The 25013-nt window shown below is 44.9% G+C and overlaps 1 protein-coding gene across 2 annotated transcripts; it reads left to right on the top strand.

Moving 5' to 3' along the window:
* The first annotated feature begins 4799 nt into the window (after nt 1-4799).
* GAPDHS (glyceraldehyde-3-phosphate dehydrogenase, spermatogenic) lies at nt 4800-21056 on the top strand. 2 transcript variants are annotated; one of them, XM_053398253.1, is made up of 12 exons: nt 4809-4927; nt 10279-10384; nt 13025-13213; nt 15062-15158; nt 15640-15746; nt 16625-16715; nt 16950-17068; nt 17597-17678; nt 18309-18460; nt 19244-19406; nt 19894-19991; nt 20631-21056. In XM_053398253.1, exons 2-12 carry the CDS (start codon nt 10320-10322, stop codon nt 20704-20706), a joined length of 1239 nt encoding a protein of 412 aa, XP_053254228.1. In that variant the 5' UTR covers nt 4809-4927; nt 10279-10319; the 3' UTR covers nt 20707-21056. The 2 variants fall into 2 exon arrangements, with proteins under 2 accessions (XP_053254230.1, XP_053254228.1); XM_053398255.1 differs by lacking the exon at nt 10279-10384 and having other exon boundaries at nt 4800-4927.
* Nucleotides 21057-25013: the final 3957 nt, after the last annotated feature.

Raw genomic sequence — 25013 nt, 5'->3', positions numbered from 1 at the left:
AGACGTCTCCTTGAGGCCTTTTCAAAGACATCGAGGCAGGCAGCTGCTTCTGCGGTCCTCCCCCCTCCCACCCTGTTGCTCCCGTCTTCTCAATTATTAATGGCTCAATAGTGCTGGCTCATCCTGCCGAAGGAGACGTCAGCACGGATGCGGTGCTCCGCCTCTGTTGCTCCCTTGTGGCTGACTGAATGGAGGAAAGCAACTTAAAACAGGGAAGCAATAGCAGCCTGAAAGAACTGCAGCTTTCATCTGCTTCTGTGGCTTCCAGCACCACCCCTGTGGGTCTGCCCCCTGCTGTTGCTGTTTTCATCCTTTTTACCCAGTATGTCTCTCTGTTCCATTTAATCAAACTCAGTGTCTGCATTTATTTGTCCCTTCCCTCTTTCGAGTGTGACGGTAATCTTTTAGGTAAAATACTTAATTTGCCATTAATATTTCTGCCTCTGCCTCCATCTTCCTGTGTTCTTTTTTAAAATTATTCTGCAATTGCAGTACAATCATAGAACTACAATGGTTGCCTAGTCCAACCTCCTGCAATGAAGGACTCTCAGCTAAAGCATCCATGACAGATGGCCATTCGACCTCTGCTTAAAAACCTTAAAGGAAGGAGAGTCCACAAGCTCCTGAGGGAGACTGTTCCACTGTCAAACAGATCTTACATTTAGAGCAGTCTATTTATTATAATTACTTTATTATTTCTTAAATTTGTATACTGAAGACAGCAGGGCAGTTCACAACATAAATATTCAAAATGAGAACACAAAATACGTATTGGAGCAAAAACAAACCAATAAGCCCCCTCCCACAAACACATTTAAAAGGCCATAGAATGTTAATCAGCCAAAGGCCTGGTAATAGAGAAATGTTTTCACCTGGCACCTGAAGATGTTATGAAGGTGCCAGGTGAGCCTCCCTGGGGAGAGCATTCTACAGATGGGAAGCTGCTGCAGAAAAGGACCCGTTTTCATGTTGCCACTGTATGGACTTCTCGTGGAGGAGACACATGAAGAAGGGCCTCAGAGTCTGGGTCAGTTCATATGGAGAGAGACAGTCCTTAAGGTATTGTAATCCTGAGCCATTTAAGGCTTTATAGGTGTAATCCAGCACTTTCATAGAATCATAGAGTTGGAAGAGACCACAAGGGCCATCGAGTCCAACCCCCTGCCAAGCAGGAAACACCATCAGAGCACTCCTGACATATGGCTGTCAAGCCTCTGCTTGAAGACCTCCAAAGAAGGAGACTCCACCACACTCCTTGGCAGCAAATTCCACTGTCAAACAGTTCTTACTGTCAGGAAGTTCTTCCTAATGTTTAGGTGGAATCTTCTTTCTTGTAGTTTGGAACCATTGCTCCGTGTCCGCTTCTCTGGAGCAGCAGAAAACAACCTTTCTCCCTCCTCTATGTGACATCCTTTTATATATTTGAACATGGCTATCATATCACCCCTTAACCTCCTCTTCTCCAGGCTAAACATGCCCAGCTCCCTTAGCCGTTCCTCATAAGGCATCGCTTCCAGGCCTTTGACCATTTTGGTTGCCCTCCTCTGGACACGTTCCAGTTTGTCAGTGTCCTTCTTGAACTGTGGTGCCCAGAACTGGACACAGTACTCCAGGTGAGGTCTGACCAGAGCAGAATACAGTGGCACTATTACTTCCCTTGATCTAGATGCTATACTCCTATTGATGCAGCCCAGAATTGCATTGGCTTTTTTAGCTGCCGCGTCACACTGTTGGCTCATGTCAAGTTTGTGGTCAACCAAGACTCCTAGATCCTTTTCACATGTACTGCTCTCAAGCCAGGTGTCACCCATCTTGTATTTGTGCCTCTCATTTTTTTTTGCCCAAGTGCAATACTTTACATTTCTCCCTGTTAAAATTCATCTTGTTTGTTTTGGCCCAGTTCTCTAATCTGTCAAGGTCATTTTGAAGTGTGATCCTGTCCTCTGGGGTGTTAGCCACCCCTCCCAGTTTGGTGTCATTTGATCAGGATGCCCTTGAGTCCATCATCCAAGTCATTGATAAAGATGTTGAATAAGACCGGGCCCAAGACAGAACCCTGTGGCACCCCACTAGTCACTTTGAATTGGGTCTGGAAGTTAATTGGCAGCCAGTGCAGTTGGGCCAGGATTAGTGTAATATTCTCAAATCGTCTTGCCCCAGTGAGCAACCTGGCCACCGAATTCTGCACTAGCTGAAGTTGCTGAACCATGTTCAGAGGTACCCTACGTATAACATATTGCAGCAATGTAACCTAGAGTTTACATAGACGACAGAACTTAAGCTATCTCTGCCCAAGTAGGAATGCAGCTGGACCACTAATCAAAGCTGATGGAATGCAGTCCGCACCATCTGAGCCTCAATACCCTGAAGCTATGTACCTGCTCCTTCGAAGGACTGTAACCCCAGCAACAGCAGGCCACACACCCAGCCATCTGGTCAAGGGAACTGTCCACTAACAATGTCTCAGTCTTGCTTGGATTGAGCTTCAATTTATTGGCGCTCATCCAGTCCATTACCAAGACAACGGTCCAAACACATCCATTGCCACACCTGCAGATGTAATGGAGAAGCAGAGCTGTATGTCATCAGCATATATCTGACAATGTACTCCAAAACTCAATAACCCCACTCAGGTTTCATGTAGATGTTAAACTGCATAGGGGATAAAACTGAACCACGAGGAACCCCACAATGAAGGCTCTATGGGGCTGAGGAACACCCCCCAAGCAACACCCTCTGCAAACAACCATCCAAGTAGGACAGGAACCACTGCAAAGTGATGCCACCCACCCCTAACTTGGATAGCTGCTCCAGAAGGAAACCATGGTTGGTGTTCTCAAAAGCAACTGAGAAATTAGCCCACAAAAGCTACCAGCCTTCCATTTTATTTTATTTTTTTCAGAAAGCTGCTGGGAGCTGGCAGAGGGTTTCTGTCCCTCCTCCGGTAACCTGCTGCATCTGCCTCTGCATGGTGCAGAACAGGGAGTTTTCGTCATCTGGCAGGCTGTATGGTTTCAGCACTGTTGGCAGAGGATGATGAATCACTTCATTCTTCTTCTGCCAGTCCACTTACTCACCTTTCTGGCATTCCATGTATTTGCCTACATGCAATTCCTGGTTGACTATAGCTATCAGACTACTGCTTAAACAAGAATGTTTATTCTGCATGACTACTGTTAATAATCAAAACAAAATTTTTTTCCCCTTCCAGTAGCACCTTAAAGACCAACTAAGTTAGTTCTTGGTATGAGCTTTCGTGTGCATGCACACTTCTTCAGATACACTGTGTATCTGAAGAAGTGTGCATGCACACAAAAGCTCATACCAAGAACTAACTTAGTTGGTCTTTAAGGTGCTACTGGAAGGAAAAAAATTTTTGTTTTGACTATGGCAGACCAACACGGCTACCTTTCTGTTACTGTTAATAATGTAATCAGGTAGTGGAGCAGCAGGCCAGGTTCTAAGTACTTGATTTATTTCACAGCAGGGGTGATGTCATCTCCTGGGACACTTTTTGCCAATCCTCTGCATGCCAGTAAGCTTTTCTCAGAGAAAAACCCACCAATTAAGCTAAGCAGAGGAAGGGAGAGGTTACATTAGCACACATGGCTAAGGGTTAAATTGCTACTTTTATTATGCAATATCGCCCAAGTTCCTTTATTATGACCAAAGTGTTGCAAAGCAAGCTTTTGAGTTCATCAGAACTTTTCTTGAGGCTAGCTGTTAAGCGAAGGGTTAATAATGAAAGTGTTGACGAGGAACACCTGCACTTCAGAACGCACCAGTGCAATAATTATCACCACCTGTGCTTCTGCATTGCCTTTCCTTCTGACCTCATTGTCTGCTTCTTTCTTCTTTGGCAATCACTCGTAGCCAAGTAAGATTGTCTTCTATAAACACGGTTTTAACAATGCACACACAGAGCATCTGTGTATACTATAATCCAGGCCAAGACTTTAACACAGGCTATAGGCCACAAAAGCCCATGCCATAATAATTTGCAATCAAGCCACATATAACTGCTGCTAAATCATCTTCCTTGAGGATTTGGCAAGCAAATATTTCAAACAGCTATGATTGTGATGCTCGTGACTTTATAACATTCTCAGAAACTTCTGCCCTGAGGTACATTTTGAAAGAAGACGAACACAAGGCTTCCAGATGCCAGCCAGTTCCACCCCACCCTTTCCAACATCTTTCATTGACTACACCCTTTGATTTTCTTATCTCCACCCCACAAAAAAGTTTGGAACTGCATAGGAATTGTTTTTAGACGTTTTAATTCCTTTATCACTTGTGTGTTTGCGCTCCTCTGGCTGGAAAGGCGGGGTCATAAATTTAATAATATGTAATATATTCGTTGCTAAGCCTTCCAGGTGCCCACATATTTTTCTTCCACGCGACAGAGCACACCTGCTGCATTCCTACAGGTAAAGGGTAGCTTTTCCTTTTAAAAAAGGAAACACGTCACGAGTAAAAGCGCCTCAAAGATGCGCAAGGCGAGGCGGCCACAGAAAACAAAGAATGCCCAGCGGCCCTGGTTTCCTTCCTACCTCCCTGCTCTCTCTTCCCCTCACCTGGGCATCAAAAAAAACCCCGAGCCGCGAAAGATGCCCAAGAGGGCAGAACTACGCATGCGAGAAGGAGGGAAGCGCGCGCCGCGGCCGTTGTGCGCGGATGGGGCCGGGTACCAATCGGCTTCGAGCGAGAGGGCGCGCGAGCGCACGCGCCGCCTCTGGCTGACTTGCTAAGTAGAACAAGCGCAGGCGCGTGCGCGCAGGTGCCGCAAGAGCGCGTTCGGGGAGGGGGGAGGAGGAGGCGGGGGCGGGAGCTTAGGCGTTGCCTGGCAGCGGAGGGTATATAAGCTGCAACCCGGCCGTTGCTTTCGCTTGTTCGACGCCATCTGGTCTGTCGCTTGGATAGACTTGTGAGTGGGGCGGGGTGGGGGGGGGATGCTGCGGTTGGAGAGGGAGCTTTAGGGTGGGCCTTAGAGGGTCTGGAGGGTGGTCTGGGTTGTCCAGTCGACCACGGTGGGGTGGGGTAAGGTGGGGGTGTCGTATAGAGGATGCTGGGAGGGGGAAAGGGGGCGCCCTATAGAAGATGCTAGCTGGGTGGGTGGGGGCTGCAAGGCTGGGCGAATGGGGATTATTGTTTAATTTAAAAATCGATGGTCTTGACATTTATTTGCCTGTTAATGCATTTATATCCTCCGTATTTAGTGCTTTTAAATTGCTCGTTGCCTTCTGATGACTTTTATTCCTTCTTTACTTACGTGTGTGGGTTTTTTGCACTCCTATTTCTTCCTCAAGGTGCACATGGTTCTTCTTTGGCACCTCACAAACAACTCTGTGAGGTAGGTTGCTGGGGGGGGGGAAAGAGACCCCCCCCTAAAGTGAGCAGCTGAACCGCCACTGGGACACCTGCTCTCTTAGGTCCCTAATCTGGCACTCTAACCCCTGAAAACCACACTAGTGGGCTGAGGTATTGAAAAGGTGGCTTAGGGATCTCTCCAGTTAAGAAATAGGTTGTGGCTGGGTAACTAAAATGGAGGCGGAAGGAGAGAAGATGTCTGAGAGGACTGCGCTGTGTTGGGGGTTGACCCCTTAAGACCACCGTGAGCTTGGCTCTGTACAGTTTTGAGAAGGGATGCATGAGGGGACAAGAGAGGCATGGGGCAAAGTGGATGTGTGTCGTCTTCAGAGAAGAGGTGATGTTTTGGGGTGGGGTGAATTGTACGTGTGGTTGTCGCGGGGAGTAGCCTTCAAGAGCTAGAGCATTAGGAGAGCTCAGAAGCATGAGTCAACCACCTAGCAACATGGTTCTTCTTTCTGCAGTGCTGTGAAGCAGATAGCAGGAGGCTTGTGGTCGGGGGGGGGGGCAGGCCTGTGGACAGGAACAGTCCCTAAATGGCTTTAGGGCATAGATGGTGGAGGGTGCTGTTGTAGTGGACTGGTTTGGGGACTTGGAGGATAGGAGGTGTGGGGCAAGGGGAAGCTCAGCTAGCGTGCTGTAGTGGTGAGAGTGTTTCACTAAGACGTGGCAGGAACCAGGTTCAAACCTGCACTCAGTCCACTGTATTGGGTGACCTTGGGCCAGTCACCACTTCTCAGCCTAAGCTTACCTCCCAGGGTTGTGAGGATGAAATGGGGAAGGAGGACCATACACACCACCTTGAGCTCCTTGGAAGAAACAGTAGTATATAAACATAATAAACACAAACACACCTACCTCACAAGGTGGTTTCAGGGCTTAAATTTGGACGGGGTGGGTGGAGAAGGGGAGCCATGTGTGCCACTTTGATCTGCTTGGAGCAAAGGTTGGGGTGTGAAGGGGAATAAATTACGGGATTGCACGTTTGCTTGATGCTACAATGCAGCAGTTTGGAGAGAGAATGTTGCCCTTGATGGGTGCATGGCAAGAGTTCTGTAAGGAAGCTTTAGGGCTTGCTTTGAAAATATTTGCAGTGACACGAATGCTGGATACCAAGGAAGCTTCCCCCATAGTGAGGCGCCGGGGGGGGGGGGGGAGCTTCAGCTACTGCTAGAGAAGGCACGAAACAACTGAGAGTAGGAGATGATGATGCAGATTCATCTGGTAGTGCTCTGCCTCTGTACCATGGATCTCTCTAGAAATGCAACTGCGTCAGAAAAACCACTGAAGAGTCAAGCCTGGACCATTCCATTTTGAGGACTGTTAGATGAGCAGTTCCTGCCTTTTTACTTTTCTTCATCAATGGAAGAAGAATCTCCTTTACTGTGGTTTTTTTTAAAAAAACAGGAAATTAATGAAAGATTCTGTCCCACCTACTCCCTTCTGTAGAAATAAGCCCAGGTTTCTATCTTTTTTTTTAACTGCTCATCCCCTTTGAGGAATAATATCACATCATTTTTATTGTATATATTTTGCATAAATCAAAATATAAGTTGTAAAGATTTGTTCTGTATCAGTTCCAGGTGAGAGAAGGAACTGGCTGTTGTTTATATACGTTGCCTTTACCCTGGCTGGGTAGTTTTCAATACCTAGGGATTTTTGCAGAGGTAGGGAAGCAAAGACCCCTGTTACCTAGCGATCGAGTTGGTTTCTTCCAGATCAACTGCTAATTGTATGGATCCGTCCTGTTCATGTGACTGTCGCATCACATCGGTGAGATTAGGAAGCAGTGATGTCTGCGTGCAGCCAGGCACGCTCCAAAGAGCAGCAGTTGAAAGATGGCCAGGATTCTCCCTCAGGGATTTCAGAAACTGAAAAGCTACTTCCTCACAAATAATGCCATTGTTAGAAGGGAAATTAATCTGACTCTTATTTTTGGTAGAAACTAGGCTGCAGAACCGTGTGCTCATTGCAAGAATGAAACTCTTCAAATATGCTGCACCATTATAAATTCATCCAGTGACCTGTTGGCAGAATATAAAGCATTTTTTTTAAATTCTACACTTTTTATACGTTGATAGCCTGTTTGAAAAAATCTACTTTCTTGGAGCTGTAGCTCAAAATTTAAGTGCACACAATGTCTACTTAAAGCTGCAATCATAATGAAATATTGAGACATTGGAAATGAGACCATGAATATGCTGCAAGCCTGCATCATTGACTACAGCAGGAGAATAGATGGACCTTCGGTAGAGGTGATCTACAGATCAAGTATATAGTCTTTCTGTGAAGGAGGTTGTAAGTCTCAGTTGCTAATATGAGCAGACAGCTAACTGTTATCTTGCTTCAGGCTCCCCACAAACAATAAGGAGGGAAACATGCCTTAGACTAAAGGCTAAATAAAACAGACTTCCTGTCTCTGGTCAATGGAGGTCAAATGCAAACTGTTTGTTCCAGGAATGCAGGAGGGAGATAAGAGCCCATTTTCTAACTGAAAATATGGATCCCGGTTGTTAGCAAGGGTACACTGCAATGGGTGCCATAGGTTTATACTGAGAAATGTTTAGCATGATTAGAACTGTGCAGATAGCTCAAGGTCTGACTAAGACCATTGGCATCTATGAGCTTTGGCACATCTAACTGCATAGGAGTAGGGTATGGGCAGACTTTTCTGCTGCACCAATACAGTCTCAAGGTCACAGCATCTGCAGCCAGGACGTGATGGTTGTAAAATGCTCTGGGGCTGTGAGTATGCGCCTGCCAAGGCTGCTCTGTCTGGGCTGTGGTTGCTGCTTAATGTACTCTTGGATGGGTTTGGGACTCTGCTGTTGGCCACAGAGCGTCACTGCAGCATTTAGATGCCTGCAGAAGGATGGGAATGTACTCCTGTGACGGACTGTTGCTTCTGTCATGATGTACTAGGTACATATATGGAAGGCCAAAATGGTAATGAAGCAATAGAAGAAAATATATCTGATTAATACTCATTTTGTCAAACTTCTGTGGCTGTCATACAGTTCCAAGCTGTTGCATCCATGGAAGCTGCATAAACCGGATCCAAGAACACCAAATAACGGTGGTAAAATTATTGAAGCTTTGGCCAATGTCGTTTTCACAGCAATGCTGCAAAATTGCTATTGCTAAGTTCCCCATTTTACCGTACACTGTTGTGAAAATGCGTTGGCAAATCTGCAGTGGGTTGCAAAATTCCATGGGGCTGTCTGCCAAGGAATCGAAAGGTGTTTCTGTACCGAGCAATTTAGAAATAATATGCTTGAGAGGCTGCAGACCTGAGCTGTTCTGAAACAAAATGGCTTCTGTTCTTCCAGTTGCGGTTGCCATGATATTTATTGTTTGGCATGCAACATTTTAACAAAATCAGGGAAAATGCAGGATTTCTAAATAAAAGATCAATTGACTAAGATCTTTGCTTCTTTCTTTCCTTGGTTTGATTCATTTTAATATCTCCTTGTATGGGAAGCACTTGGTTGGCAAAAGAGGTACCATTTCCAAAGCATGGCTCCACTAGTATCACTAGTGGAGCTGAAAGTCCGGCAAGCAGTGTTGCTAGAAATAATTGATGGTGGCTGGAGCAGGGAAGGTTGGAAAACCCCCACCGTAACGTGTTACTGGCATCATCTGCAGTTTTGAAAAGTCATCCAGTATCCATCTTTATACAAGTGAGAGATAATATATGACTAAGGTGATCCTGCTCAAGGTTGAAGTGGTGAGATACACAAATGTGATACTGGTTTTGTATTGCAAAGCCACTATAACTCAGTGGGAGAAATTAATACTGGAACCTCAGGATGGTAAGAGAATGTATTTATTCTTTTCTCTGCCTTTTTGTATTTTATGAGTATTTTCCTACTTGCCGTTGGCAGAAGTCTAGGTTAAAATGACCAGGGGAAGCAACTTGTTCTGCTTGTAGCAAACCATATAATAATGGTTATATAAACCTGTAGCTTTGACTCAATACAAATGAGGCCAACAGGACATAAAGCAAACTTGCAGAGTCATCCTGCTGAATGCAAACGAAGGGGCTCAGGAACACAAATGTAGATAGTCATGCTTATGTAACTGTCTTCAAATGTGAAGCTGTGCTCTCTTGATTCATATATAACCTTGGCTATCATCTGCTTTCTGGTCTGGGCAGGAGCGCTGTGCAAATAGCTGTCCTTGTTGGTCTAGCATTCTGCTATGCCTTCCAGGGCAAAAGTTTCTCCACTTATTCTTGGGTTCTGCACAGGCTGCTGCAGCAAAAAAGTAGATTGAAAGCTGAGAAGACCTTGATAGGCAACTGATAAAATCACCTCTGTGTCGTATTGCTATTGCCATTTTGGCATACAAGCAGTATATACATAACAATATATATGTTGCATTGTTGAAGTTATAACAAAAAGAGCCATTTCACAATCTTTGGAACTATCAGTGAGCTGCTGTAATAAGGCATTTTTCCGTTGTTATTCTTCATCTTCAGGGATGTGTTTGACAATGTTTTCCTAATATCTGCTCAGTAGGGTAGAACTGGACTGTGGTTCTTCTGAAGATGGCTCCAGAAATCTATTTTTTCAATCTGAATTTTGGTAATCCCTCTAAATAACATTTTTTTTGCTACCAGTGTGGGAACTAGTATTTCAGAATAACATTTCCAGGAAAGCAAGTTACTTGGAGAACATTTGGAGGTGCACTTCTAAAAATTGCCAGACCTTCTTATCTCCCTACTACCCAAATGCTCTTTGTTCTTATAACTACTTTTGGGCCAGCGGTCCCTGATTCTTATTAAGAACACAGTTTTGAATGGGTGGTGAAAAAACAGAAATGCTGGGAAGCAAAGGAATCTTTGATAATAGGTGCAGCAAGCTTAGCCGAGCAGAAGTTAACCAGCCTCCTGAAATCCTCTTTCAGTATTTCTAGGTAGAGAAACGGTAGATAGGTCAGCCAGCAGAATGAATCGCAGTTGCTCACCGCCACCGGATTGTGGCGGCACATCAGTTAGTGTCAAAGTTTTCAGGTAAGCAAATTTCTTGAGGGGGTTCTGATGAACGTTTAAATACCGGCAGCCTTCTCCGTGAGTTGGTAAAGCCAATGTAACTAGAGGTAAGATATATTTTGGTAAAAATAACAGTAAAACCTGCAGGCTCACAATATATGGTTTGAAAGCCACCCTGTTCTAGGTCTGTTAAACTTCATTTGTAAATGAGGTTCAACAGTGGGTAAGGCAAACTCCAGAACCTCAGTGAAACCCATTTAAGAGAACTTTTCTCCAAGTGAGATTCTCCCAAGCAGATGTAAGTTATTTAGGAACTTCCTTTAGCTTGTAGTGTGTGCTTACTGAAATTTGGTTAAGCAAGCATGTTCTATCTGGATATGAAAATAATTTTTATTAAACCTTTTCACTGTTCTCCGTATTGAAGGCTTGTTTACATGTTCAGAAGCACCCAAAGTTGTCGTTTGGGTTAGTGATCCTAGTGATCTTTAGCGTGGCCAGGAATACTGGAATGTTTTGGAATTGCCATTTATCCTTGCTTGCCTCAGTGTATTGTGTGATGGAGTCTTCAACTCTTGGATGAGACTACAGAAAACAACTATGCTCTCATGTATCCTGGCTTTTGCTATGGCATGGATTCATCTACTTTACATAGAAGCATAGCAAAGTGAATCTCACTCCGGAGAAAACTGTGTGTTCTGGTTAACCTTGACTTGCAGGCTCCCTTCAGTCTTAAAATATTTGGCCTCCCTCCAGGTTTTCAGTCTACAAGGCTATTTTGCCTTGTGATGGTATGTATTGTTACCTACTGGGGTTCCCCACTTGGCTGTCCTGTGTAATGTGGTCTTACAGGAGCTGCATCATGACACAATTAGTGAAGCTGTTTGCCATTTCCAAGCCTTTGGGGCATGTGGCCTGTCAGAAGTAGCTTAGCAGGCAGCAATTTTAAGATCTTATTCCGGGATGCTTGGTTTAATCCAAGAACAAAACAAAGCTACTGGCAAATTAAGGAGTGGACAGTCTCTCAGAGATATGTACAGTCATACATTGGATCTTGAACGCCTTGCGACTCAAACATTTTGGCTCCCAAATGCCGCAAACCGAAAGTGAGTGTTCCTGTTTGCAAACGTTTTTTGGAAGCCAAACGTCTGAGGCAACTTCCGCGGCTTCCGATTGAGTGCAGGAAGCTCCTGCAGCCAATCAGAAGCCGCACCTTGGTTGTCGAACATTTTCGTAAATCAAACGGACTTCCAGAATGGATTCTGTTCGACAACCAAGGTATGACTGTATACTAAATCGGAAGTTTACATTAATTTCGTTGTTTTGCCCTGGAATGAGCAAACAAGCTTTCTAATTACACAGTAAATCCCATTTTGAAACTCAAGTTGCCTGGCCCAATGCAAACCATGTAATATGCATTGCTCACCAGAAACAATTCCTGTAATGTGTGTTGTAGCTGTGCATTTTATCCAGAGTTAGACCCATTGAAAGTAATGAACCCAGGTTACTTAAACTTAGTTTGATACAACACATTAGTTCTTACAGTCAAGTGAAGGGATTGGATCTGCAAAGTTAGGGTCTGAATAAATATAATGGAAGTGATAGGAGCTCATTTTTCCTGCGTGGTAAGCCAAGCTTTCTCCTATCTTTGTAATAAAGGAATACTAGTAGTGTGAATGTTGATTAGTCATGAGTCTTCCCCCTGTGCTTTAGGTGGCTATCTTTTTGAAGCATCACATGTAGGGCTTAAAAAATATCAATATGAGCAACTGCTAAGCTGACTCTGGAATTAATGGAAGTGAAAGGGGTTCATGATGTCACAGGAGCCATCAAAGCATTGCTGTGTACAGCCAGCCTCTGGTCCAAAGTTGAAGCTCAAGTTCCTGAACTCAACCCTGGAGCAGAAATTACCATAGAACAAAATGCTTGTGGCATACTCCGTTTGCCCCACTGCCTTTCCCCTTGGGAAACCCAGTCTTTAGTGGTGAATTGAAACAATCGGCAATTGAGGTTTCTGCAGATTGCCATTTGTTCCACTGTATTGCTAAAGAGCGAATTTTCTGGGGGAAACTGGTGGGGCAAGGCAAAACCACTCAGACCCATGTCTGGAAAGTGTGGGACAAGTGGAAGACCACTCAGACCCCCCGGCACAGGACGAGTAGAAGTGTGCACAAGCCTAGAGTTTGTATGTAGACCAGTACATTATCAGGAAATTCTCTTTGAGTAAGTAGCGGGTCTCTTCCTTCTTTTGTTGCAAATGGATTTGAGTCACATGTCACAGTGTAGATCATTGTAAACCAAGGTTGCTGGGAAGGAGAGAGATACATAGGACAATATGAAGTCCATCCTTGTTAGAAAAGTCCTGAAGTTAAATCTTCGAGGCATGTATAAATGATCTAACCGTTGAATAAAGAATGTTGGGAGGCGGGGGAGCAGGAATAATGAATATCCTTGGGTTAACCCACATGGGAGTGTGATGGCCCCTTAATGAATCTTGGAAATGGTAGTCTAGGGAGGGGGCTGATTATTACTGGCATCCCCTACCATAGACGTCTAGTTCTGGGGAGTGAGAATGACTTAAACCAATTAAAATCTGTTTAGCCAATATGATCTTTAGTTGCCTCTGTCCAAGCCAGCATGCTTACTCCTTTCTGATGCTTCCAGGCTCGAGATAAGTGAAGGGTCTCCTCCAAAAATCTCTCCAGAGCCGGCACCTACCCCCGAGGCAGAACCACCTACCCCCGAGGCAGAACCGCCTACCCCAGAGCCAGAACCAGAAGCTCCACCACCTCCTCCTCCTCCACCTCCACCACCTCCGAAACGTATGGCGGAATTTCATGTTGGGATCAATGGGTAAGGATTTTTCAAAAGAAGTATTTGCCTGCTGGTTTGTTTGTTGTAACACAGTATAATGCAGTGGGCAGCTAGCTCAGTGAAGAAACTGGCAGGAGTTCCTTACCAGGGATTGTTAGGAAAGGGATTGAAGATAAAACTGCCAACATCCTAGTGCTGTTAGAATAATCTCTGATGAGGCTGCACTTGGAACACCGTACTGTGTACAGTTCTGCTTGCTGTACCTCAAAAAGGATATTGTAGAAATGGGAAAGGGCCACCAAAATAATATAGACTGGAACGACTCCCCTGTGAGGAAAGGTTACAAAATCTGGAGGGGTTTTTCAGTGTGGAAAAAAGGCAAGTAAGCAGAGGGACATGATGGAAATTATAAAATTATGCCTCGTGGGGGGGAAAGTGGATAGAGATAAGGTTTTTTTTTTAACCCTCTCTCATAATAACCAAACCCAGGAACATTTAATGAGCCTGAATGTTCGAAGATTCAGGACAGACCAAAGGAAGTCATTCACACAGTACAATATATGTCAATGCATAGTTATAAATTATGAAGCTTGCTGCCACAAAAATGTAATAATGGCCACCAATTTCAATGGGGGTTTAGACTTAATTCATGGGCTAGAAAGCTATCGGTGGCTATTAGTCAGTGGTGCAGTCCATTACCTCCAATATTAAAGGTGATAGGTCTCTGAATACCATTTTCAGGGAGTTGGAAGGATTGGGTCATAATTATGATTTCCAAACTTTGTGCTTTCAAGGAATCTTTTTTCTACACTAGTTGTCTAGTTGAGGAGCTTCGTCCATGTCCACCACAGAACCCTTGCATGTTGCAGAGGATTTTTGGGCCTGTTCTTGGACAAGTGTGATCAAACATCAGGCTTGTTGGACCCACTACAATGATGAGGTTCACTGTGCAGAACCATGTGCAAAATGGTGGCTTTAAAGCAGAGCCAGCTCCCTTTTGTGCCCCATGAGCAATACTCTAGGATGACCAGCACATAGAAGTACTAGTCTGTATTTGAGTTGCTACAGATTAGGGTTTCTTAACAGCTTAATTTGTGTGGGTCTTCATTGTTGTAGTGAAACAATGGGGGCATCTGGAATTCTCACCACTCCATTGTAAATCTTCCAGTAATCTGCCAGTAGATCCAGATCTACCTTCTGACGACCCCTGCTCCAGGCAACATGCTTGACTCATGTTTCACAGGTCTTTTGAGCCTCACAGTCACTCAGAATGTATAGAGCATGCATGCATGCTACAACAGACCCAATGTTCTCCTGTGCCGAATCTTGCAGAGAAATAGAGCTATTGATGAGCAACATTTTGCAGCAAACTTCTGATCATGTTTACTGATCATCGTCATTGGAGAGCTTTCTGATAAGGTTCCAAGCCAACCCTCTGGAACACAGTTTCTAGATTGGTTAACCAAAAGGTGGCTTCTTGTTGAAGAAAGCAAAATGCAGAGCAGGAATATCTTGTCTCTGAATGCTCATTTCAGTGATAGCCAACATGGTGCCCTCTTGATATTGTGGAGTACAACTCTCCTCAGCCGATTATTGCCAGTAATCGGGGATGATGGGAGTTGCAAATCACAATATCTGGAAGGTACCAGGTTGGCTACTCCTAAGCACCCATGGGCTTCTAGCAAGGTTTTGAGCTTAATTGCTCATGCTCTGCATCCTGATGTCAACTATGGGTCTCAGTGGAAAAAGGCTTTTTAATGTTGTGGAAGCCTTAATTGCTGCCTATAAGAAGGTCTATTCTAGCAACATATTCTGCTTGCTTTAGTTATGTAGAAAGGGCTGAGGGGCATTTGCAACTCTAATGGATTGGCTTTTGTCTTTTTGCAGATTCGGGCGTATCGGGCGCTTGGTCCTCCGAGCCTGTGTGGAGAAGGGGGTCAAAGTTGTGGCTATCAATGATCCTTTCATTGACGTCAAATACATGGTAATGGCTTAATGGTGTCCGACTGAACTCCAAATGTACAGTGGCCCTTAGTCTGTTTCCTTGGTAGACTGAAAAGGAAGGTTTTAGGGAGTGGTGGGTGGTGGTGAATGGTCAAGATTATGCTGGTTGGTCCTTGGCATCCTGGCACCATCTCAAGTGAAATGTACACAGACGCATTTATACCCTATTTGCATGTTAGTTTACATAAGTAAATCCCAGTGCACATAGAGGTGAAGTGTGTGAAACTGCAATCAGAAAATTGGAAATGTACAGATTTCTGCACTTTATGTAAGGCCCTGTTCAAGCATGATATTAACATATGGATACCATAGGGGGTATTGGGTTGGGGTGATCTGTACCATCCTCATGCTTTCTGCATAAGCTTTTATTTCTAGCCAAGAAAGCAAAAATAAGTAAATAAATCCAGTGCCCTCTGTCTGGCACAATATGGTTGCGGTTGACGCTTCTCTTCCTCCTTTAGGTCTACATGTTCAAGTATGATTCTACACATGGGCGCTTCAAGGGAGAAGTGAAGGCTGAGGATGGCAAGCTGGTAGTGAATGGCTCAAAAATCTCTGTATTCCAGAGGTAAGTGGGAATAAAAGTCAGGGTCTTGACTAGAGGCGTACCCACTCTTGGCAATAATCCGCAGCAGGCTTCTGAGATTTTTGTCCGAGGTTTGTGTAACTGATGACTGGCCCAAAGACTGCACCAAACATGTGACAGATGCATTTTAAAGGATTGTGCGTGTACCTGTGCACCATCCCTATTCTCACAGAAGACTACATCTCTTTCTCACTGGCACGTTGATAAAATGCATATCATCCTACAGCAGGCTGTGATAGAGTTGAATGCAGAGAGCCAGTGTGCTGTAACAGATGGACTGGAGAAAACCAGATTCAAATCAACCTTGTGGCCACATGATACTGAACTAGTCACTATTTTTGAAACCTAACCCACCTCACGGGGTTGTTAGAAAAACTTGGGGGTGGAAAACCACATACAATGCCCTGACCTCTTTGGAGAAGGCCAGGATAAAATGTTACGGATATCCTGTTTTGGTTCCCACCCCCCTTGGGCCCTCCTGTGTACATAGATGTGAACCTGTCTGGGACTGACTTTGCCATTAGCCGGTTGATTGTACCAGGGATTGTAAAAAGCAACACTCTACCATTTAGTCCTCACTGGAATATTTTAAAGCATCCATTCGTTACACTTTACAGTTATATATAGACTCTAAAAGCATTTCGTCAGTGCAGAGAGTATCAGTTTATTCATACCTCAGTTTTACGAAGCTCTTGATGAATAGTTTTCAAGGTGGTTAATCAGCAGCCCAGTTCCACAGGTACATGACTGCTAACCTGCCTGTGTCCTCTGGCAGCTAATACTTTTGTGAGAGATTTCTTCGCACCTCCACATACTAAAATAGCTACTAACAAAAGGCCTTGCAATCTTGTATTTTGCAGCATGAAACCAAATGAAATCCCATGGGGCGAGGCAGGAGCTTTGTATGTAGTAGAATCCACTGGAGTCTTCCTCTCCGTTGAGAAAGCTTCGGTAAGTACCTGTGTAGCTTGCTCGGAAAAGGGTAGCAATTCTTGGGCCTTTCCGTGACTCTATGCTGGACTCTCTCCATGGATGCTTGGTTTCTAAATGCACAGGGGCAGATCTCTGTGCTGGAGCACGCTCCCCTTTGTGTGCTGTGTTTCCATCCTACTTACAATGCTTTCTGCATGGCCTGAGTTTGATCTTCAGTGACTGACCAAAAAAAACCCCTGCCACTTTCCACAGGCTCATCTCCATGGTGGAGCCAAGCGAGTAGTGGTGAGTGCGCCGTCTCCTGACGCGCCAATGTTTGTTATGGGAGTCAACCATGAGAAGTACGATCCCTCCAGCATGAAGATTGTGAGGTAAGGCTCCTCTCCACCCCAGCGTTTCATCTTCTGAGAAGTCGTTTGCTGCATGGCCACTCCAGGGATGGGTCTCTGTGGATGCTTTCCAGCGAAAGAACAATCATGTAGGCAGGGGGCTCAGGTCCTCCCTGGGGGTAGAGGAGTTTGGGTTGGCAGGGTGGTGACAAGAAGGCCTTGCTTTCTCTCTTTTTCTGCAGAATAGCTGAGCTTGTGTTGCAAAGCAAGGTGCTAATGGGGGAGGTGCAGTAATTCATAGCATACCCCCTGATGGTTGTGGGAGCTTCTAGCCTACCTGGAAAGCTGATGATTTACACAAACTCGTTCAAGATACCCAGATTAAGAGAAAAGCCTGGAAAATGGGACGCTACAATCAAAGCTTGGGGCATGAACTTTACCTAGCTTTGGAGACAACCCACAGGTCTTTGCCTGCAATGCAGGCTCCTGGGTGTGTTACACACACAAAGGTTGTGCTTTTTCCCTTGGCTGGTTGTCAGGTCAGCTTAATGTATCCCTCTTGCTTTTCAGCAATGCTTCCTGCACCACCAACTGCCTGGCACCTTTGGCCAAGGTCATTAACGACAACTTTGGCATTTTGGAGGGCCTTATGGTAAGAGCAACACAGGATTGCCTTTGAGAATGGAGCTTGCATTCAAGAGCAGGACTTCTGACAAAACCTTTTATCACCCTGGTGTCTTCCTATAGATAGTGTGGTCTAGAAGAAACTGAACTTCCTACGCAGTGCACAACTCCTATAGCTTTCAGTTACTGACTATAAAAAAGCATTTATCCAAATCGGTGGCTGTTTGAGGATTCAAAACAATATTCTAACAGTGCCATCCAGTCCTTAGAGGTCAGGCTTCCAGATAAAATGATTGGGAAGTTGAATCCTGTATGCAGCTGTTGTGTGATCATGTATTGATTCTTTGTGGCTTATAGAAGTGTTGACACTCTTGTGAATCACTTTTGCTTTCACAAACTGCCTGCTGAGAGGCAAAAAGGGCATTTTTACTATAAATGTGCAGCTTAGTTTTTAGGTCTCTGAATCCTGTCACCAGTCAAGATTAGAGTTGCTCTCCCATAAAGTTAACAAATGTGCATCTCATGTGAGTCAATCCCATGTTTCTACATGTAAAGCAAAAGTTTAGGTTTCCAAGAAAACCTCAGATATTGCTTGTTAGACCAGAATCTACTCTAAAATGTCTTGCATGTCTCCTTAACTGGCCTCTTCTGTTTGCAGACCACAGTTCATGCTTATACTGCCACTCAGAAGACTGTGGATGGTCCCTCAGCCAAGGCTTGGCGTGATGGCAGGGGTGCCCACCAAAATATCATTCCAGCTTCTACTGGTGCTGCAAAAGCTGTGGGCAAGGTCATTCCAGAGCTTAATGGGTATGGAATATATCTTATTCTCAGAGGCTTCTAGTTCCTGTGTCTTTGTAGTTATTGCAGCTGTTTGTTGACTACAAAACAGGTTAAGCAGTATTGGCAAGGTATGTTAATTGTGCTCATGCAGAAGAGAGAAACAGGACATTGCCCAGCATTATTTTCTTAGGGTAGTTGCTTGAGGTCTTTCAACATTTCTTCTCCATACCTTCTGCCCTGGCTTTCTGATGAGAGCCCAAACACTTGGCCCATACATTAGATTGCCATGGAATGGATTAGCAGCCTTTAGCAGAACAATTGTGGCACTTTTTTCATGACTTACAACAGCAACAAAACAACAACAACAACCATTTATTATTATTGTTGTTGTTGTTGTTGTTGTTGTTGTTGTTGTTGTTGTTGTTATTATTTTATTATTAATACCCTGCCCATCTGGCTTGCATTCCCCAGCCACTCTGGGCACCTCCCAACAGAATATTAAAAACACGATAAAAGATCAAACACTAAAAACTTCCCTAAACAGGGCTGCTTTCAGATGTCTTCTAAAAGTCAGATAGTCGGTTATTTCCTTAACATCTGATGGGAGGGCGTTCCACAGGGCGGGCACCACTTCCGAGAAAGCCCTCTGCCATGTTTTCCCAAGAGCAGTGCATAGAATCCAGGTGGTGCTAAGAATTTAATGTGCAGAACCACTCTCCTAAAGTGTATATAATTTTGGCTCCTATTTAGTAGTAATCCTCCAGGATAATTCCGCCCCCCCCGTTAATGACTAACCTCCTCTTTTAACAGGAAGCTCACTGGCATGGCGTTCCGTGTTCCAGTATGTGATGTCTCAGTTGTTGACCTGACCTGCCGCCTTTCCAAGCCAGCCTCCTATGCTCAGATCAAAGAAGCTGTCAAGAAGGCAGCTAAAGGGCCAATGGCAGGAATCCTGGGGTATACAGAAGATGAGGTGAGTATGGATAGTTTTCTCAGTTGAACAAGCTGTGGAGGGAGAGAAATCCCAAGGCACACCATTGAGCCACTTATAGGCAATACAGTTCATCAGAACAATAATAATGCCTGCTTTGATTTACGCTGCTGGGGGATGCGGTTACATTCTAAGTTTGTTTTTAGCAAAAAGCTGTTTTATTCTACACCAGGTGTGGCATTTAAAGCTGTAATATATTTTTGACTGTGGAATCCAACATCCAAACTTTTAATCACTTAGCCAAAAGTTGCTGCCATTCATTCACTAGTAAAATAAAATGTGGGATGCTCTGCTTAAAGTATAAATAAAGCATAACCTGAGGGACTGGGCAAACAGTCTTTACATGCAGGAGCATCTTACCAACATCTCACAATGCTGGAATCCCAGGGTACCAGGTTGACATCTGTGATGAACCAGTCTTTTTTGTTTTTCTTTTCTATATAATTTAATTCTCACACTTCTTTTGCAGGTTGTTTCTACTGATTTCATTGGTGATAATCGTTCCTCTATCTTTGATGCTGGAGCAGGGATCTCCCTCAATGATAACTTTGTGAAGCTCATCTCCTGGTAAGAATGAGCAGGTGTTTTTCCACACTGGAGCATAGTTGGTGCGTTGCCTGATAATCCCTTCTCAGAACGAGAATTTGCCACCCTGACTTGGCCTTGCTAGCAAGGAACACCCAATTTTGACCAAGCAGGGATGACTTGAGGCAATTGGAACATTTTGGTTTTGTCATCTGTGAACAACTTACCAACTAGGCTCAATATTTGTATAACCAGAGTTATATTGTGTCTACGTGAGAGAGGGAGTTGTATGTGTCATAGGCATTAGGGCTGGTTTTCAACAATGGAATATACTGATACGCTACAATGTCTGAAATAAGGATAGAGCTATGTAGAGGCATTGGCTGATTTCAAGGTTTGGCCCACAATGTGATTTTTGCAAAGCAAACCCACCCACCCACATCTCATGATTCGTGATATATTACCAGATCAAAAACTATGAAACCAGTATCACAATATGGGCTTCAAACCAGTTTGGGACACTGTATTGCCCAGCCCTAGTAAGTGCTTCTATAATTGAAAACTGGGGTACTGATTATCTCCTGGCTCACTATCAGAGGCACCTGGGAACTGTGGATTTGTGTGATTTAGTCATTTGGGCTATGAACATTACTTAGATGCAGTTTTCTTTCCGTTCTGTAGGTATGATAACGAATATGGCTACAGCTGCCGTGTAGTAGATCTCCTGAAGCACATGTACAGCAAGGAGCACGAATGAGCACTGCCCACACTCTGCATTCCAGGCTATCCGACAGAGTGGCCTCTCACCCCTTTAGTCAATAGGTTTGATCTCCTGGCCAGTTCTTCGCTTCGACCACAGAACCCTGAACACTGCACCTTTTGTCACTGTGTAAAGCTTTGTGTGTATGTGTGTACATGTGAGTGTGAATCCTGCTTTCCACAGCAGCTTGTATGAGCTTTAAAAACGTAGTGAAGACAAATGCACCGAATTTCCCCCTGGAGAAAGAGTCTAGCTTTTGGGGTTACACATTGGTTTGTGTGGCTGTAGTGTCCTTGAGATCTCGTAAGCATTGAAATAAAACCACTGAAGTTATGTGAACCTGGAAACGTTTTCCTGGGCTTTTATTTTAGCTCCCTGTAAGTCTGCTGAAATGTGCATTTTGACCACACCTGTGTATCAACTTGGACACCTTTTGAGCATTCCTAAATGTCTCTATCGAAGGAGCATTCTGATTAAAATGCTCATTTTTTGCGAAGATCAGAATCCTGGTTGCCATTAATCTATGTGCAGGACTTGTGTGAAATCTGTCTCCTCAGCTATAGTTTGCTGAGAAACTTAGGGAAGACAGGAAGCTGCCTTTTATATTGAGCTTTTATATAGCCCCTCTAGCTCAAACATGGGCAGACTTAAAGCTTGTGAGATCTACTTGGTCTCTATTCAAATCCTGAGGTCCACCAGTCAGAGCCAAGTGCAAAATAGTGGCTGGATGGTTGGAGGACAGCCCAAGTGGCTGCTGGAAGAGCTGTAAGATGATATATATATTGATATATATATATACACACACACACATACATATACATACATACATATATACACACACACACACACACACACACACACACACACACACACACACCCGTCTGAATTGCTACCAGTTGGGAGGGAAAAAATGTTTTATTACTGTGGTTGAACAGGAGCTGATCTGCAAATCATCCAGCTATCATTTAAGCAGGGCCAGGTCTACCTGCAGCCTGCCTCTGCTGTAGCCTGGTGCATTCTGTTTCGTGGCAGTGGCTCTCTGGTGATGCTGCAAACTGATCGTGGGACCTTTCTGCATGCAAGCACAAGCTCTACCACTGAAGCTTTTTAACTTTTTTTCGCTACCACCATGAGAATGTAAAAAGTACTGCTGTTCAGAGTATCTGCCTGGTAGAAAGCCAGTTAATACCTCCCTCAAGGAGGCTGTCAAACTCCTAACTTGGGCTTTTCTATAAACCTCTGTAGCCATGACTTATGATCTTTTCCTAGCATAAGAATCACAAGCCTTTCAGAATGCTATAAGACTTTGGATGGTTCATACCATTTTGCAATACACCCCTCAATCCTTATAACCCCACAATGTAGATACTGCAGGAGAGCAGCTAAGACCAAAAGAGTGCACCCAGGAATTTGAACCTAGCTCATAGCTGCACCAGATTTCAAAGTATGCCAAGTTTATTTGAAAGGCTGCATGGCTTATGGAGGTAATCACTCCCTGGCTCTACATAAGGTGGATTCCATTCTTCCATATTGTAAAAACTGTTGCCATTGTTTCTGCAGGGGGGCGGGGAGAAATCTTTGGTGTGGGGCCTACCGATAGCATTGAGTTGTCTTCCCCCAACATCTAAAGAGCCAAAATGGATTCACAATATAACATGGCAGCAGCAAAAAAAGGGAAGAGTGACCAGGGACAGTTTGCCACTTCAGAAAAGCTCACTCAGGGACAATTTCAGCATGTCCTGGGCGCAGAGATTGCCTGCAACAGATGTCAAGAGATTTGGGTGCTTCTGACCAGGCAACAGATGCATGAACGTCCACAGGATGCAGAGCCGTGGAACAGGAATAGCCAGCAATATGATCCTCCAGATGTTGGACTCTAGTCCAGCAACATCCAGAGGGTACTCTGGCCAGCCACAAAGTAGGGAAGCAGGCAAGTGCAGAGCTGACCTTCCACATGCCCTGCTTATAATCTTCCAGAGGCAGCTGGCTGGTTACTGTTGTATCCAGTGCTGTGTTTCACTCTAGCAAAAAGTGCTTCCTTTTGTGCAAGGGAGGACCCTGACCCTCTGCTAATCCATATTGCCTGCCCATGGTAGCCTTCTGAAAATTTCCTCATGAGGACTGGGATCTTGTGTTAGCAGGAACAACCCTTGGATTCCACCCAGTGTTGAGAGCAGAGCAAGCAGGGAGCCCCTCTCCAAGTTTCTTACATTGCCCGTGAGGCTCTCCCCAAGCCCCACCCCTCACTGGTTCTACTTTGCATTTTCCAAGTGTTTTTGCCTTGCTGAGATGAGTTCTTGAGCTGTGGTGAAGCTTCTTGCCTGCCTGGATGGAGAGTTAGGGATGTGTATGTGAATTAGGGGTGCGGCCTGGCTTTTGCAGAACTGTAATGTAGCCTGTGGTACAAAGAGGAAAATCTTGTGTGTGACCCTTGGAAGATTTCCCACAAAGGAATGCTGAAAAAGATACCTGACACCTGGACTAGAGGAGCACTTTCAAATATGTTGAGCAGCTGCCTTCAGGTATTTTCTGCATGGCAGGCAAAGACTCATGCTGCACTTATTGTGCATATGAATGGACATACATCTAGTTCTAGTTCTGCAGTTTTGTAACCTTTTAAAGGTTGTTAACTGGCTATGCAAGCATTGGCGTCCTAAACAACCTTGTCAGTGGTTTCAGATGAAGTCCTGCCTGCTGCAGGTTAGTTTTTTGAACAGAGCTATCCAGTGTCTGCAGAGAGCTTGCCTCCAAATGCAAAGTCATGTCAATGACAGAGGCTCTCAGTTCTTGGCTTGGCAAGGAGCACATTCCCAAGTCAAATGCCTCAACGCAGCCCATTGTTACAGCTCTGTCTTTGTGAGCTGGAAGTCCTGGCAAATATTTCCTGCCTCCAGCATGGGATGGAATTCTCTGAAAACTGTGGCCTTATTAACACATTGTGCACTGCTTGCACAGTCCAATGTGAAAGCGAGAGCAGACAGTTTTCTCTGTTGTGCATCTTGTGTGAACTCGCTTGCATTTAAGTTTCAGCATCCAAACCAAATTAGGTGGGAAGGGTAAGAAGGATAAGATCATGTCTGGGTTTTTTGGGGGGTTGATGCTATTGTGCTCTCAGAAGATTTTGCATGGGTGGCCCTCCATATGTTGTTGGACTACAGCACCCATAATCCCTGACCAAAGGTCATGCTGGCTGGAGCTGATGGCAGCTGGAGTCCAACATCATCAGCAAGGCCACAAGTTCCCTATCCCTGCAGTAAAAATAAGACTAGAATGGAATAAAGTGATAGCAGGGAGAAGACGTGGGTGGTGCTGTGGCTTAAACCACAGAGCCTAGGACTTGCCAATCAGAAGGTCAGTGGTTCGAATCCCTGCGACGGGATGAGCTCCTGTTGTTCGGTCCCTGCTCCTGCCAACCTAGCAGTTCGAAAGCATGAAGTGCAAGTAGATAAATAGGTACCGCTCCAGCGGGAAGGTAACAGCGTTTCTGTGCTCTGCTCTGGTTCGCCAGAAGCGGCTTAGTCATGCTGGCCACACGACCCGGAAGCTGTACGCCGGCTCCCTCGGCCAATAAAGCGAGATGAGCGCCGCAACCCCAGAGTCGGCCACGACTGGACCTAACGGTCAGGGGTCCCTTTACCTTTACCTTTTAGGGAGAAGCACTTAGAGCTTAGGGCATGAGGGCCATGGCCTCCCCTTGATGTATGTTTTGGGGGCCTAATCCGGCCCCTGTGGCAGTTTATCTCCACTTCATCAAATCTGGCCCTCTTTGAAAAAAGTTTGGGTACCCCCTGTCATCAGCATCTCTTATTCTCAGGTGATGCTTCCTCCCAATCTGACGGGAGATATTGCCCTCCAGATATTTTGCACCACAACAGGAATAGGTATCTGCCTTCCAGCCTGAGGGCCTCATACTCTTCTCAGCAACCTTCTGAGGGACACAATCTATCAGTGAGTGGGGCCAGAGGCAGCAATGGGCAGAGCAGCAGCTGTAGATTTTACTTTGTACTGTGGGCTTGTTTCTACATGCACACACACTACCCTACCACCCATGGAAGCAAGAGGCATTGCCAGAATTCAAGGACACCTTTCAGCTAGGCAAAAACACTTGGGGCAGAGCGTAAAGCAAGTCCCATGAGGGCAAAGTCCCTGGGCCGGAGGTTCCCCACAGGTTGTGGGAGGCTGATAACACTAAGGCAGATGGACCAGTAGTCTGATTTAAATGTAAGGTCACTGCCTATGTCCCTATCCAGATGGGAGACAAAATCTGTCCTATTCTCTTTGGCTTTTAATAGTATTTGGCTGTT

The sequence above is a fragment of the Podarcis raffonei genome, chromosome 8 (assembly GCF_027172205.1).
Source record: "Podarcis raffonei isolate rPodRaf1 chromosome 8, rPodRaf1.pri, whole genome shotgun sequence".
NCBI classification, from domain to species: domain Eukaryota; kingdom Metazoa; phylum Chordata; class Lepidosauria; order Squamata; family Lacertidae; genus Podarcis; species Podarcis raffonei.
The sequence above is the reverse complement of the archived record's forward strand: the minus strand, read 5'-3'. Positions and strand labels throughout refer to the sequence as shown.